The following is a 16,115-nucleotide window of genomic DNA, read 5'->3' as shown; positions in this document are numbered from 1 at the left end:
GTCCTGCACTAGTTTCTGCCAGATATAGAAAAAAGAAAACACTGCTAACGTGATATTTTATGTTTTTTCAAGTTCACAGAACCATCAGCTTTGTTATATTGTTTGCTGTTACCTAGTGCCATGTTGCTTTCCCATCATGCAGTGCATAAAATATTTTTCCCATTCCTCCATCTACTCAACCAGTCACAGCATAACTTTCTCTTACCGTTGTTCCATTGGTATACCCTTAATATCTATAGGACATTTGTTCCAGTACTACCAACCAAGCAATGTTCTTAACAGATATGTTCAGTCATCTGTACTCCCCTTCCAAGTAACGGGTGAACCCTTATCAAGTCACATGCTAACTGCCTCATAAAAATCAAAACTTCATTGGGATGATCTTCCTACCACAAGCTAATATACAATGATTCAGTGCACATTTTGCTGTATAATTTTGAATATTCTTGATTGCACATATATATTTCTTCGATAATTGTCCCATACTACAAGTAACTTTATTCAACGTATCCCGTACTATTTCCATGATAATAATAGGACATCCATTTTTCACCTCATATGATTATAAAGTACTGGAATTTATATGATTTAGAGAACATGATGCAAAACAAAATTAAAGATATAGCTATATTCATTAAGTTATCCATCATTTTATTGTTACACACAAGTGGGGCAGCAATGATTACATTCCGTATCTGATAGTCTGCATACTTATAAAAGTCATTTTATATGTTTTACAGGTAAGTACTAGCCTAATTTCCCTTGAAGCCATTTTAAGCCTAGTCAATTTCCTTTTTTTTATATATACAAGAAACATCTTTATTAAATTATCATGTGTGACATAGACAATCTTACATTTATATAAATGAAAATAAATCATAGTGGCACAATCTCAGTTGCAAACATTATACCTTACAAACTATGCCAACACAACTGTAGCTGCAAACAATATACATCATTTTTAATATATCCAGTCATTGTCAGTCAACCATTGCATAGCTCATTCAGATTCTACTTTCTTTTAAACATTGTTCCTCTTCTGCATGTAGTGGTCCCAAATTTCCCATTTTTTCCTGTGTAATTTACTCCTACCCTTTTCAAAAGATCCCAGTTCCAGTTGTTGTATCTCTGGTACTATCTTTGTTATTTGTAGTAAAGCTGGTTTAGACTTTGATTTCCATTTTCTAGTTATTGATTTTTTGGCAGCCATCATAATTAGACTCAGAAAGGCCTTACTATGTCTAGGCAATGCCAACTCTGTGTCATTTCCCTAATCACTCCAATTTGCTCACCCAGCATCTCCAGTAGAGCAGCCTGCAGGGAATCTTTAAAGTCTGCCAACTCACAACTCATTACACTCCCAGAAAATATGTTGCCAGCTGCCTCTTTCTTCACCATCACATCTCCGACATTTGCTGTCTACCTGAGGAAAGATTCTTTGGAGTTTGCTTGGGGCATAAAAATATCTATGTAAACACTTCCAGGCAAAGATCCTAAATCTTCTAGATTTTGTTGCATATTTGAGAGACATACATATATCCCTCATTGTTTCTTTCTGAATTGTTTATCCAATATCTCTTCCAAATTCTTCCTAACCTCTTCTGATTGATTCATATAGTAGTTAACATGCAATATTTTATATGCTCTACTAATTATTCCTTTCTTAATGGCCACTTCTGTTCAAGATTCTACTAAAAACTCTATCATTGCTGGTCTTTCATTTAAGACTCCCCTATTTCTTTGTCTTTGCCTGTATTCTGATATCAAGCCTTGACATGAAAGGCAATCTCTAACCTGCAGTCCAAATAAGGTCTTAGCATCTTCCCATTCTATTACCTTTCCCTGTCTAGTTATTTGCTCCCAATACCTTGATTCCTTTGCCAGTTTTCTCCAATATACTGCCACCCCCTCTTGCTTATTGTATGTATCCCTAATTGCAGTCTCCCCTAGTGGCACAATCTCCTTTCTCCATTCTTGTATTGGCTTAGTTCTTAGAATACCTTCAGCTACTCTATGAATATAATATTATATATTGTTATTGTTGTTCTCCTTAAAGGTTTGCATCCAAAATCCCAGTCTCACCCTGTTACTTGAACCCCCTCCCCTATTTCTTCATCATCTCTTTCCTTGTGCTATACATGGCAGCCTTAACTGTGTTCCTCTGAAATACCCCTTCAAAGCCAGTTTCCCTTTTTGTGCACAAAATAACCTATCCCATATGGTTATAGACAGACCTTACCCATCCCATGGTTGATAATTATATATTACCCCCTAGTGAGAATAACTGGGACCATAGCATAAATAATTTGAGAGGACCTATGCATGGGATAAAGCATTTTGGACTGTATTTATCCATTAGTAGGACATGAGACAGTCCTGGGATAAATTTTCCGTTTCCCAGATATAGATCTAAGTTGTGATTGAATACAGACAGGGATGGACTTTGTTTATGTGGATGGGGAGTCTATTCCAGAGCAGTGATATTCTCTGTGAGATAAACCTGTCCCTCAAAACCATTCTGTTGATGTTGCAAAAAAGGTTTAGATCCCTAGACCAAGTAATTATGATGCCATTTGACTCGCTGAAAAATAAATAAAAAAGTAAATCCATCAGTAATGGGTTGGAGGATACCTTGTATGTCAGACAAAGGCCACCTCTTAGCAGTCTGTTAGATACCAAGTGTAGTGACAGGGCTTTGAGTCAGTCCATGCTAGAGATGCTGTTTAGGGCTTGAATCCTTTTACTAAGGTATCTCTGTGGGCATTTTGTTGCATGTGTCTGGACAGATACATACCGAAGGGGGGAATTTTATCCAATGGCCTAATGAGGGCTGACTAAAGGGGATCAACAATATCCCTAGATCTAGGCACAATCCCTTTGTTTATAAGCTGTACAATATAGGAGGGCATTCTTATAACAATGCACACATATTCGTCAAAAGGTAGGTCACTGTCCACATATGTTCTCAAATCCTGAATAATGTAGAAACTCTTAGGGGTGTATTCTCAATATGGTATTTCCCTGAGGTAGATGACGTCCCAAAGGATACAAAAATGTATTTTTTGGCATTTAGTTTTGGTCCATGATTTTGGCACCAGTTATATATTTGGGACAAACCTTCCTGCAGGATGGCTAAGTCATTTAGGGATTCAATGACTGCTCTTAGCTTGCAGTCATCTGCAAACTTAGTCAGCCAGAACTGTTTGGTATTGACTTTTACTTCAGAAAATTAGATGCCAAACAGGAAAGGTCCTAGCACAGAACCATGGGGGACTCCACTGGTGACTAGTGTCTTTGTGGAGGCAACTTCCCCTGGTTTGATGTCCTTTGTCCTATTTGTGAGCCAGTTGGCAATCTAATGGGTTGCAGAGGGGGTTATTGCCAGTTTATTTAGCTTTTCTACTATGCCTGAGTGAGGAATCATGTCAAAATCTTTAGCCAGGTCAAGCTATTCAGTGTAGTGCATTTTGCTTTCATCCATTGCTTTTGTGATCTTTTCAAAAAATCCACCAGATTGAGCAAGCATGACCTGCCCTTGATGAATCCAAACTGAGGAAGGTCCAGGGTTTGGAGGTTCCCTATTTCCTGATTGATTAGTTCCATGATAAGTCTTTCCATGGCTTTGCATATCAGGCTAGTCAGACATATAGGTCTTTAATTGTCTGTAATTTCTATTACAATTACATTATGAAACTGAATTATTAATTTAATTACACTTTTTGTGATTATCAATAAAAAATGACTTAGCTTTTCTTTTACATCAGGGGAGAACTTAAACTTACAACAAGAGCCAGTACTAACAAAATGCCCTGCAATTATGTTCATTTATGTGCTACAGACAACTGCTTGTTGCAAATGTATGCCTAAAACTCCATATTTTGATCCCTTCTTCATAACAGTTATGGCTTTATGGCAAATCAGTGAGTACTGAAGTAACTAAATAATGACTTATAATTGAGTTTCAGACTACACCTGCATTGGCATCAACCCCCATCCCCTTTTTCCATTTTATACATGGGGTTGGGGTATCACATTAGCAGTGACTAATACCTAGACCCAATGTTCACATCCAATCCAACTCCTAGAAGAAAATAGAATAATAAAATAGCTCTAGCTTCCTTTACGTTGTAGTACTCGTAAGGGTAATGGGAAGTGTGGTTCATAATTAGCAGTGTCTAGTTCATCTTAAGCATCCCTCTCAACCTCTTAGCATAAGACATCTGGACAAAGCCAAACAAAATGGGGAGACAAAGCCCCAAAAATAGGGAAACGTTTTAAATATTGCTCTCACAGATTTGGAAAGTTGCTAAAATATAAGGGTTTTATATAAAGTCTGAAATTCAAATGCCTGTCACTATTTAGTGGATTCAGTCCTCACTGATTTGTCACAAAAATCCAGAAAATGACCAGAAAATGACAAATTTTATGAGAAACTAACCAAAAATATGAGGCAAAAATCTAGACACTCTGTGAAAATTTGGACAGATGAGAGGTATGAGCTCAAACAATTCTAGTCCTGAGTGTGACTGGATAAGGGAAAACTGTATTTGCAGAAAAAAAAAGTAATTTGTGGCATTCTTCTAAAACAGCAGCTGAATTAAACACGTTAGTAGAAGTGTAGGATGTACCATTAATACAAAGTGAAACAGTCCTACAGCCCACTTACATAGAAGTGTATTAGTGTGAGTTGTGGATTATATCTGGGACAGCCATACTTCTCAAGTATCCAGATTTTCACAGAATGTCCAGATTTTTGCCTCAAAGTTTTGATCTGTTCCTCATAAAAAATTGTGGTTTGCTGGAAAATTACTAAGGATTGAAGTTACTAAATAAAGACACACATTTGAATTTCTGGCTTTATATGCTTCAGAAAATGTGTGATAACACAATGCTGGAAATTTACTAAGGATTGAAGTTACTAAATAAAGACACACATTTGAATTTCAGACTTTATATGCTTCAGAAAATGTGTGGTAACACAATCCTGATAAATTTTGTTATTCTATCATCTTTCTAAACTTATAAGAGCAATATTTAAAACCTGCCCCTATTTTTGGGCCTTGCCCCCCCCCCCCCATTATCTTAGGCTTTGTCCAGATTTCTTGCTCCAAAACGTTGAGAGTTAGGAGTTAATATTTTGTTTTTCTTTTAGTAGGGGCCCAATGACGTCATACGACTCAACCATCTACAGTTTCACAGAATGTCCAGATTTTTGCCTTATATTTTTGGTCTGTTCTCCATAAAATTTGTGATTTTCTGGCAAATCGCTGAGGATTAAAGTAATTTAATAATGATGCATAACTTTATAACAGCAATATTTAAAATCTGTTCCTTAGTTTGCCACCTTTTCAAATGCCAACAGTGGGACATTTTTTGTAGAAACATACGATTTTCAAGGACAAATCATACACCCGCGGCCAGTGCGAAGTGCAGAATTTCACTTTTTGCCCAAATAAAAGCTCTTTCGTGTACCATATGAGTTGTTTATGCTACTTCGTATAATATTTAGGAGTTCAGTTACAAATAACTGTTTTATGCAACTCTTTTTGAAAACTTGGGAAATATATTTTTGTCCTAAAATCTCAGGACAATTGCCATTTTTGCTTGTTTTCTTCCCCGCTGGACACAACTACATAAAGAAGGACTGTGATGTACCTCCTAATGAATAACTTTGCGACTGTTCAGACCTATCAAGAATTGTACTTTCAACAAGCGATGCAGAACGCCAAACAGAACAAGACGCAGGTTTTACTAAAAGCATTTTTTGCTGAAAGAGAAAGCCCCCCTGGACAGCTACGTCCCCTTTACTTGCATTTATACACAAACTGCAGGATTACGCTTGATCCTGAAGTGCACTAAACTGGGTTTTGAATCAAATAACTTACATTGTTAATTGGTACTATAGACAGAGGAATTGATTATTCTGGCATATTTTTAAGAAGGAGCTATTTTGCTGAAAGATATTCAGTATCCAATAAACCGCAACTTAAAGCTATAATGCAAGGAATTAACTTTCTTGAGCAACAACAGCATCCCTGCAGAGGGCGTTTCATACAGTGCATTATACTCTGCAACGCAGCAGTACATGGTTGCAGTGCAAAACAGGGTGTCAGTGGCCTATACTTGAAAGGTCAGTAAACATTCCAGCCAGTAGTGACTTGTCTAGTTTTACTTTTACTGCCTTGATAGCTGCCCACCTTCCAGACTACTTCCACTCCTAGTAGTACTACTGCTTTTATCACAGACACACATACACATGAAAAGGGAGGGGTTACCTACTAATAAATCTGAGAGAATTAAGAACTATATACAGAAACAAATGGCTGAGAAAAATCAGTGGTAAGTAGCCTTTCTTTTCCCTCAAACAGGTGTGCAACTATTGCGCATCTATGGTAAATACCCGTTTTCCGCAGCTTACTGAATGATAGCAAAACCTGCAGTTTTGTTTAGCATATCCAAAACACAGCACTGCTGGAGTATAGCACGATTTGTGAGAGTCGTTATTCTCTGCAAAGGAGAACGGAGGGAATATAGTCAGTATATAGTTTCATAGAGGCTGGCATCTTGCTTTGCTTATCACCTGCCTAGTCTTGTGGGTAGACGTCAGTCATCTGAGTGTAAGGACAGCATTCATTTCATTTGTATGAAAGGAGTGCAGCTTACAGCAGCAGCATCCTTAGGGTTGTGTGAGGCACATTTTCCAAGAGGTCTCTTGCTGGGAGCATCCCTGGTACAGTGAGAGGCGGATTGCGTGAGAAATCTGACTGGAAGCATCCTCTGGATTTACAGATTGGTTGGAAATCGTTTTGCCTGGAAACTACTTCTTTCTTCCTTTTCACCACGGAATTTGTCCTTCGGTTGTTCATCTCTTAGGTGCTTATCTACTTGTGGGAATGCAGCTTTTCATTCTTGTGTCTTGAATCTCCAAGGAGCATTCGTCTCGCTAAGATTTGAGCTACTGGTTCAGTTTAGCTTGTGATTTGTGCTGGTCTCGGGTGGCGAAAGAGCTAGTCTTGCGCAAGGATTGATTTGAAATCCCAGTGCCTAGCACCACAGTATTGTTCGGATAAATTCATTTTCTCGGCACGTTGAAATCTTGCTTCAGAAATAACTGATTTGTTTCCCCTAATCAATTAAGCTGTGCATCTGGAAGGAGCTAGGAAAAGAAGAGGCGCCATTAAAGGAGGGTGTTAGGACCCCAATCCTTGAGGCAAGAGATTAAGCGCATCTCTTGCAGGTTGCACGGACTATTATTTACAGATCCTGGTTCAATACTGCTGTTTTGAGGCTTTGTGATGAGAGAAGAGTGAGAAAGTGGCTCTGTTGCTCCCTCTCCCCCATTTACAGTACACCATGACTCTATCATCGAAGAAATGCAAGGACTCTGCCACCATTCTGACGATCTCGGGGTACCTTCTGGTTCTGGGTTTCGGATCTTTAGGACCGGGATTTGCTTGGGGTATCCCTAAGTCTTCGAATAACTCAATAATACTAAATATCATGGGATTGATGCCGATGGGGGGCATTGGCGAGGGAATTAACCCGGCTGTCACGCTGGCTAAAGAGCACATCAAAGAAGCAGCCCTGCTCGACCCCTACACCCTAGAAATTCCACCCTTTGACACAGAGGTAGGACATATATTCATTTGCATAGCATCAATGCTAAGTGTCACTTGTTTGTCTTCAGAACCCATGAAAAACGGTGGTTTAGCTACCGAGCAGCCTGTAATGTTCTATGAGCAGCTCCATACTTGAGCTGGGTAGTGCATTCTATAATTAATGATCACACTGGTGCCATCAGAAATAATAATAAAAAAATGGTGAATACATTTATACGTTACTATAATTGTGGCTTTCATAAGTAGTTCATTGAATGAATCTATACACTGGGTTACATACTCATACTGTTGCTTTTAAATAACCTAATGCAGATACTGCTTTGGCATTATGTATAGCAGCAGAGGTATTGTAGCAGGTGTACCAGTTTACCATTTGTCATTGCACAGGTTGAAATAATGATATTTGATGCTTCTGCGACTAGAAAATGCAAGCTGCCACACAGAGTTTAATTGACTGAGACAACTGCTGTCTGAAACTCTATGTCTGGGCTTAGAAGGGTTTCACTTATACATTTCCAATTAGCTGAGGAGAAATATCCGTCCCAGTACATGCTGATGGGAAGAATGTTAATTCAGAAACCTGAAATAATGTGTATTCGTATAGATTTTTTCTTTTTATTATAGTAAATTCTGAGTCTTTATTTACGGAGGTACATGCACGCGCGCGCACACACACACGCACACACACACACACGCACACACACACTCTCTCTTCGTAACTAGGTATTTAAATCACGTATGCATGTGCAGATATGCAGTAGTGGTGCCTCGGTCGTAGCTAGGAACGCTGCCCCCCCCCCCCCCCCCACACACACACACAGGAGCCCTAACATGTCCACACAGCTATTGTAAAAAAAAAAAAAAAAAACGGCATATGTACGTATGTGACTGTGCATGTATTTGCTAGCCGGAAACGCATTGTGATGTACAGAGAAGGCAGACAAAACAACATGAACTATCCTAAAGCATACTGTGTAACTAGATACCATGACAGACAGTGGTTTCTACTGTGCAGTGAAAGACTATGCCTGGTTGCAATGAGTTGGAACTTATAAGTGCATGCAAGCTAGCAGTAGCCTTAATTATCTGCGTACTGGATATTACTAAGCATCATTGACAGTAGGATACTTCAAAGTACATGGTGGTATTTCCATGGAAAAGGTTGTGCAGGATTCATACAGTGCATTGCAGATGTAGGGTTACCCGCTACTTCCAACATCCAACACACACACACACAAACACAGACACACACTGAAATCTCTGTATTTAAGTTGATAACACTTGCTGCCTAGAGACGGCGCCTTTCTCATTGACTCAAGGCAGGCCTTTAAATCAAGAGCTATCGTCCTGTGTAATTTATTTATTTTATTAAGGATGTTAATTAAATATGTCCTTATTTTATAAGAGGAGCCACCTGTCCGAAAAGTGTTTATTTTATATCTCACTTTTTTGGTTGGGGCATCAATTCAAATTGATTTCCTGGCAAAGCAGTTTTGGTAAAGACAGAACAGTGAAAGTAACTGCCCCTGACGTTACATTGCTCACGGATGATTTTTTTATTCAAGCCTTTTCCCACCTGATACTGTAATCTTGTTAATATTTTCCACGTATTATCCTCTAGATAATTCCGTGCTAACGGATTAAAAAAGTGTATTAAAAAGGGCCAGATCTGTTTTGAAACACATGTTGAGGACGGCTCTTGAGAGAGAGAGAAAGACTGCGCTACTGATCTGCTTAAGGAACCATTAATTGTCAAAAGGAAATTAAGGCCCAAGGGCTGTGTAACGGTAATCAAGGGGATTAGGGGATAGTCACTGAAAAAAACAAAACACAACAATGTAAGCTGTCCCCTGAAAGTGCATTTATTTTGGTCCGTTAGCCGTATTAACACATTTAGTTTTAATAATAACAATAATAATAGTAATAATACGGGGGCTGTGCAGACAAGGTCGTAGCTGTGTATGTGTGCACATGCGTTTGCAGTTCTGCTTTTGTTAAATACTCTATGTTTTTCAATGAAAAATGGATAAGCTTAAGTTTGTCCAAGTAGGAAACAGTACGCTTAGTTGTAAGTAAGTGTTATCTTCATGGCTTGTTTGCTGTCCTACCTACTCATATTCTGACAGCCATACTGGGTTAACTAATGATGTGGAGGGTGGGGGAGTAGATGGCTCATGTTAGTGATTTGATTTTGCCTTATTCGTTTTAAGTGCTTTTCACAAGTTAAATCGTTTTCAATGACGTAATTCTTTGACAATTTTAATCATTTGGTGAGATGGAATCCGAATGCTTGTTTTTCAAAGCCCGCCATCAGATGCATGTATTTCAAGAAATGTGTACTCGTATTTCCATTTATTTAGTCATCCGCATGCAGATTATTTTGCACAGCACTGAAGAGGAGACTGTTGAAAGTGTGGATTTGTTGTCCTTTTGGTTTCCCTTATTGGGTAACTGGAGTGCAGGTCCAGCTGTGAAAGTACCTGAAAATGCAGGTCTTGCGGCGTGAGAGGTGTGACTTATCGGAAATATTTTATTGTGGTTGGCCCTATAACTTTAAGAACTGTGTGTCACTGTCAAGCGTTTGACGGTATTTTCACTGAAAGTAGTTGTCAAGAAGAAGCTGTCAACATACCTTCTGAGTAAATGTGCCTCATTTTGAGTATTAAAAAGTTAATGTTCCTCATAGTTCTGCACAGAAAGGGTCTGTCATGTCACACATTGATTGTTAACTAATATCCACAGTAGATTATACTGAATCATATTATTTTTTCAAAAGACCGTTTTATTAGTATAAACTAACACATATCAGCCATTCCGTGAGCTTGTTAGTTTAAGTTGCCATTAAGCTTTTAGTAAATATTTCACACTTAGCTCGTTTGCTCCACATTATGAAAGGTAATGTCCAGCATTATGGATGTGGAATGTTGAGTGCTGTGATTGTTAACTGTGTACAAATATGACATTCGATATGCATATTTTCTACTGAAACCTCAGCAGAGGTGCAAGCAGAAATTTTTGATTTTTATATCAAGGTCTTATGCTGTTAATATTGAGTGCATACACTAAACTATTGCTACTTCAAGCTTCCCTTCTTACTGGAAAACTCATAATATCCAACATACATGCTGGGCATTTCTCACTACCTCATTTGCTGGCAAACGTGTGCCATTTTTGTCCCATTTATGAGTTTTAAGATTGGAGACACGGTGCCAAGCAGCTGGACAATTTTTTTCTCCTCAAAAGTTAAGCTGTGAACCATGCTTGCAGATTGTATGCCTGACAACACATATGTCCCTGAATTAATTGGTCTTGTTCTGAGTCATGCTCAATAGCTTTTGTGTAATTCTCAAGATCTTGGCTTAAAAATCTATAGTTACCCATAACTGGTTATGAAAAAAATGAAATTTTGTCTAGTAAACTTATTTTTAAATAAATGCATGTGCTTTGATTGTTGAAACAATCTAGTGTCTACATTTAGACATGTGGTTCTGTTGCTCTTTTTGTGTGAAATTGCTTGAACTGTCCTCTGTTTCTCATTCATAGCAATTTCCTTGCTACTTCTTGATTGTTGCAATTGACTGACTTATGGTTTTTCTGTTCTCTGGATAATGTGCATCTTTTGCATGTATTTCCTGAGCTGAGGTCTTCTTCATACATGTCCCATGACTTTAGAGGGAGTGGTATACTAAGGGGCATTGCACCAACTATGGCACATAACCATTCCTGGTCCTACAGCCTAGGGATTTATTATATTTGGTGGTATGCTACTAAAATATTATATTATATTATATTATATTGCATTATATTATATTATAGAGCAGAACAAACTCTCATTGTTCCCCAAGAATAACTTTAGCAGTCATCTGCTCCTGTTCCTGGTATGTAAAATGTCTGATGCTGTTTACTGGTGTTGATTTCAATTGCGCTTGTTAACTGTATTTGTATGTTTTTTAGCCATATACCGGTGATGCTTATTGCACTCTTCCATTCTTTACATTTATTCTGTATTTTCTGCATGGTAAACTGGGTTGTTGTTGAAAATGGTCTCGTGCAGAGCAAAATATCCAATCCAGCTGCTATGTATGATGCATTGTCATAGTTTTCATTCATCTCAGCAATATCCTCCACTCTTTAATCTGTTTCTATTATGTTTTAGCTGTCAGACATTCAAAAGACTCCTTTAGTCATTACAAGTATTTTCTCATGGTATATATCTTTCCTGTTTGCTTCAAATGCTAATTATGGTAACAATTAGAACAAGGAGGACCTTTCCTTGTAGTCATTAACATATGCCACTTAGGATGACAGCAAAGAACAAAGACTTGTGTCATTTTCCACTGTGATGATTGACTTATCAAGCCCCTCCTTAGCATGAACTCCATTTCCTGATATCCCTTGTTTTATTTCTACCATTCAGTTATTGCCAATAATGCCATCGTAATGCATACCTTCTTGTTGCCGATATTGCCTTCCATCTTCTTGAAATTTTATAATAATTTAGTTGGACACCATGTTTGCCATCCTGCTGATGTAGTTTCCTGGTTTTCTTGTCAAATAAGATATTGTCAGACCCTTCTTTCTTCATAGCATTGTTGCCTCAGTCTTGTAGTTCATTAGATTCTAGCAATTTCATGCCCCTTTTCATTAGTAGCACTTTCTTTAGGTGTCATAGTATTTCTGCCTGAGTGTCAGTTCACTTATTTTATGACTATTTCCCATAATTACTTTCAAGTAGGGACATGGCTACTGAAAGTAATCTGTGTATAAGCAGCCATATTATTTATTGTTTCCATCTCTGTAATCCTTCACGGAAGTCAATGGCATCATGAATTATACATAACTTATAAACACATGAACTTTCACTTAACACATACAACTATCAATAATTACATCAGTTGAAATTAAATGTAATCAGATTAAAAGCAATATAATTGGTCAATCAAAGGAAAAGATGGTTACGTTATGAAAATGTAAGCGTGTAAATGGGCCTTTAAAAGCTTATACACTAATGATGATTTATTGATACATTAAACAAGTAAGATGAAACAAGAAACACATCCTAGAAATAACTAGACAAAAATGTAGAGGACAAAATACTACAGCATTCTTCCAGGCCATGGTTTAACTTAACCTGCTGTGTCAGTTAGCAGCCTAGTCAACTGTATCTTAATTGATGTATAGAGCAGCCTGGATTCAAACCCTAGCTGAAGCATACGTTTCTTTAATGTTGTGCTGCTGGACTTTCATCATGCCTTTGTAGACTAGGTTCTGAAGTGATGTAACAGTTCACATGAACTGTGGCTGAGGTATATATTGTAGCGTTCTCTCTTTTCCTTCTTTGATTACATTTATGCATTGTACAGGAGGAGCTAATTTACTCCAGCACCTTGGCTGAAATGATTGATGCATTTACTCTGTTTTAATTTATCTTTTGTGTGATTTTTTTTTTTTTTTTTTTTTGTGTAAAGAACTTTATTTATAAAATAACATACTGAATACAAAAAGAGGAATACAATCTCAAATTAGATGCAATTTAACATGTATAATCCTGATAAGATTCAAACATTACTAAATTAACCTCTGTGTCAGTCCTCCTGGTATCGAAACATAGCCAATAACTTATGAACAAAAATTAACTCCTTTAAATATGTTAAAACATCAAAGGCAAACAAAAGATTCCAGTTTCTTTTGAGTGAGGTTTTACAAATGGATGACATGCAGAGGCCTTCTGCATATCTCAGAATCTGTAGATAAGTGAACAAGGGAGTAAATAGGTATGTTGCTAGGATAGAATTTTTTTGTAACAGCCATTTTGTTTCTGATATATATATATATATATATATATATATATATATATATATATATATATATATGGGTCTATATGACAACATTGACTTTTCAGAAAGTTGAAAGGCATATGATCAAGACACTTTGTTCGATTTTCTGAAAAGTAGAAAACAACAAAATGGCAAAAATCAACACCCTCTGCAAATTATATGTACGAATCCAAGATCATGCTAGAGTGGAATCCAGGATTTGCTGTTTTCCTCACTGTAGTGCCATCTTGGAGTTGGTATATTTAAGTAGCAGGGGGTGTGTGGGGTGTAGGGGGGCTTACCCCCCCTGCTAAAATGTAGAAGTAAGTTATTTTGTTTTATTTTTGTTTTGGTGTTTCAAAACTTTGGAGATATGGTCTCGGCCATATGGTCTTCTGAGTTTTGAAATGTTGGCGATCTGATAGGGATCTATATATATATATATATATATATATATATATATATATATATATATAAAAATATGTGTGTGTATATGTATGTATGTGTTGGAAGACTACTCAGCTGAACGTTGTGAAATCAAACACTTGTTATGCCTGCGTAAGTGATTGAAAAGTTAGATGATTGCAGTGTGCTGGCATTACTTTGAGGTACAGTAAGGATTGTGAATTTGCTCCTCCCCCACTGTTGCATGATCTCAGAGTTGGTATGTAATATAAGTAGTAGGGTGTATATGGGTTGCAGGGGGGATTATATATTTTTAAGATATTTGTTTTTTTTTATATTTTTTTAGATATTTTGAGTTTTGATATTTTTAGGTCAATATTTTTTTACACCTGATATTGTAAGTGTTCAAGTAAACATACAACACTCATATATTTATATATTGCATGCATGTATTCTTGCAGATTTAAGTGGAGGTAGTGGAGTCTTATCTATGTACCTGAACAACTACCAATATGTGTGATTGCTACCCTTCCAAACTGTATCATTGATTTATTTCTTTTCAGCATGTGTGGTATCAGTGTTATTATAGAGCTAGTGCCATACTCAAGAAATTATAAATTGCTACTGGAAATTTTAGTAGTTCTTTTGGACCTGATCTTGGCTGAAAGCCATCAAGAGGTGAGCCCACCTACCTAGTTATAAAATAAGTAAATTTGCACCACACAACAGTTTTCAGATTCTATCAAGCATAACTAGCAGACCTCAAATACACCCACTTCCACTGGATTCTTTACCACCTGCAAGTGGTTAATTCGTGTATTTGATGGCTGTTGTAACATTAATTGCACACTTCTCAGCAAAAGGTGAAAAAAGTTACTAGATGCACAATCACATGTAAAGCCTTTTTAATATGTGAGTTGGCAAGTGTTGAAAGAATGTATAACATCACAGAGGGAGTGCAAAACAGAATTGCAACACCTTGTAAACGTCAGAGTACCACACCAAAATATTTTTTCATAGTCACCAGGTAGACACTGCATAAGCCTGCACCTTGGCTATAGCTGATGTAAAGAAAAGCAGTTATAGAAGGTCACAAGAGAAACATTCAAACTGATTAACTCACTTTGTATCTGTGTGGAATTTTGCATTACCAGATATGTAAAAAAACTGATGTGCAGAAAGAAAACTAGCAAATCAACTCACTTCAGATCAACTAGAACAAACTGTGAGATTAAATTTGAATATAACAGATGGATTATCTCCACACCGACCAAAAAACAGTGCCAGTCTTTTCTTTCATTTCAAATAATCCCTCTCCCCTAGTTGCTTTTAAATAGTGCATCTCTCTCTCTCTCTTTCTCTGAGGTTTATTAAAGGGACTTCAGTCCTCTCTCTCTCCCCTTCAGCCTAGAAATATTTATGTGAACAGTGGGCAAAGGAAGCTGTCAAATTACGGTACTGTTGGGTCAGACAAACTTACCCTTATATTCTTTAGGATCTATAATACCTTCTTAGTTCTGCTTGTAAAGTGAAGTTTTACCATTTCACTGTCCTCTAATTCCTTTCTAGATTTGTGGAGATTTCTCACAGTAATACTCATTTTTAAAACAAGGATACCCTCTCTCCTCACTTTCTGTTGCTCCACCTTTATGTTCTCTCCAGTGTTAGATATCTGTAGAGGGGGGGGGGGGGGGCATCTCCTCTCAGCTTTCCTCCTGTCTAAATTCCAGTGTCTTAGTGAACAGCAACGTGGCTTTAGGAGCTGCAGTACTTTTACTGCCTCCTTCACTGACACTATCCAACAGAATATGGATAATGATGATGTAATGGATGCTGTCATTGCTGATCTAGCCATAGCATTTCACTTAGTCCAGAACCTTAAACTTCTTGAAGAATTGTCCTGCTGTGGTCATGTTTCTACACATAAACTGATACAAAACAACCTATCATGTTAGTCCTACCATGTAAAAATTAACAACCCTTTGTCTCCCATGAGTAAGTGATTGTCTGTGTCCCTCAAGGCCTGCTGCTGAATTATTAGGAACATATGAGCAATATTTAGCAAGTGATGACAGGGACCAGAAGAGGCCTAGACATATACAGCTTTAAGAAGACACATTTAAAAGTTCTTGACACCCTTTATGAATACTTAATAGTGCCCACCTCCTAAATTAAGCAAGGTCAAACATGATGTTTACTTTACAAATTTATGTCTACCCATCAAATCATCAGGAATTGCCTTAAAGGCAGACAAAGTGCTTTGCTTGACCTGAAG

At 37.4% G+C, this 16,115-nt stretch overlaps 1 protein-coding gene across 2 annotated transcripts in view; it reads left to right on the top strand.

The window, feature by feature from the left end:
* Positions 1–6,175: 6,175 nt before the first annotated feature.
* GABBR2 (gamma-aminobutyric acid type B receptor subunit 2) overlaps positions 6,176–16,115 on the top strand; it is a 3,943,409-nt gene continuing 3,933,469 nt past the window's right edge. The window contains exon 1 of one of the 2 annotated variants that reach the window (XM_044064587.1): positions 6,176–6,339. Coding sequence is in view for 1 of the 2 variants with exons in the window: in XM_044064586.1 (XP_043920521.1) it covers positions 7,354–7,629 (276 nt within the window). In the remaining variant the exon portion in view is untranslated. Of the gene's footprint in view, positions 6,340–6,366; positions 7,630–16,115 lie in introns of those variants that run through there. The other variant, XM_044064586.1, reaches the window with a different exon arrangement.

Source organism: Protopterus annectens, chromosome 3.part0 (genome assembly GCF_019279795.1).
Source record: "Protopterus annectens isolate FY-2018-M chromosome 3.part0, PAN1.0, whole genome shotgun sequence".
NCBI lineage: Eukaryota > Metazoa > Chordata > Ceratodontiformes > Protopteridae > Protopterus > Protopterus annectens.
Note: the sequence above shows the minus strand (reverse complement) of the source record. Positions and strands in the feature narration are given on the sequence as shown.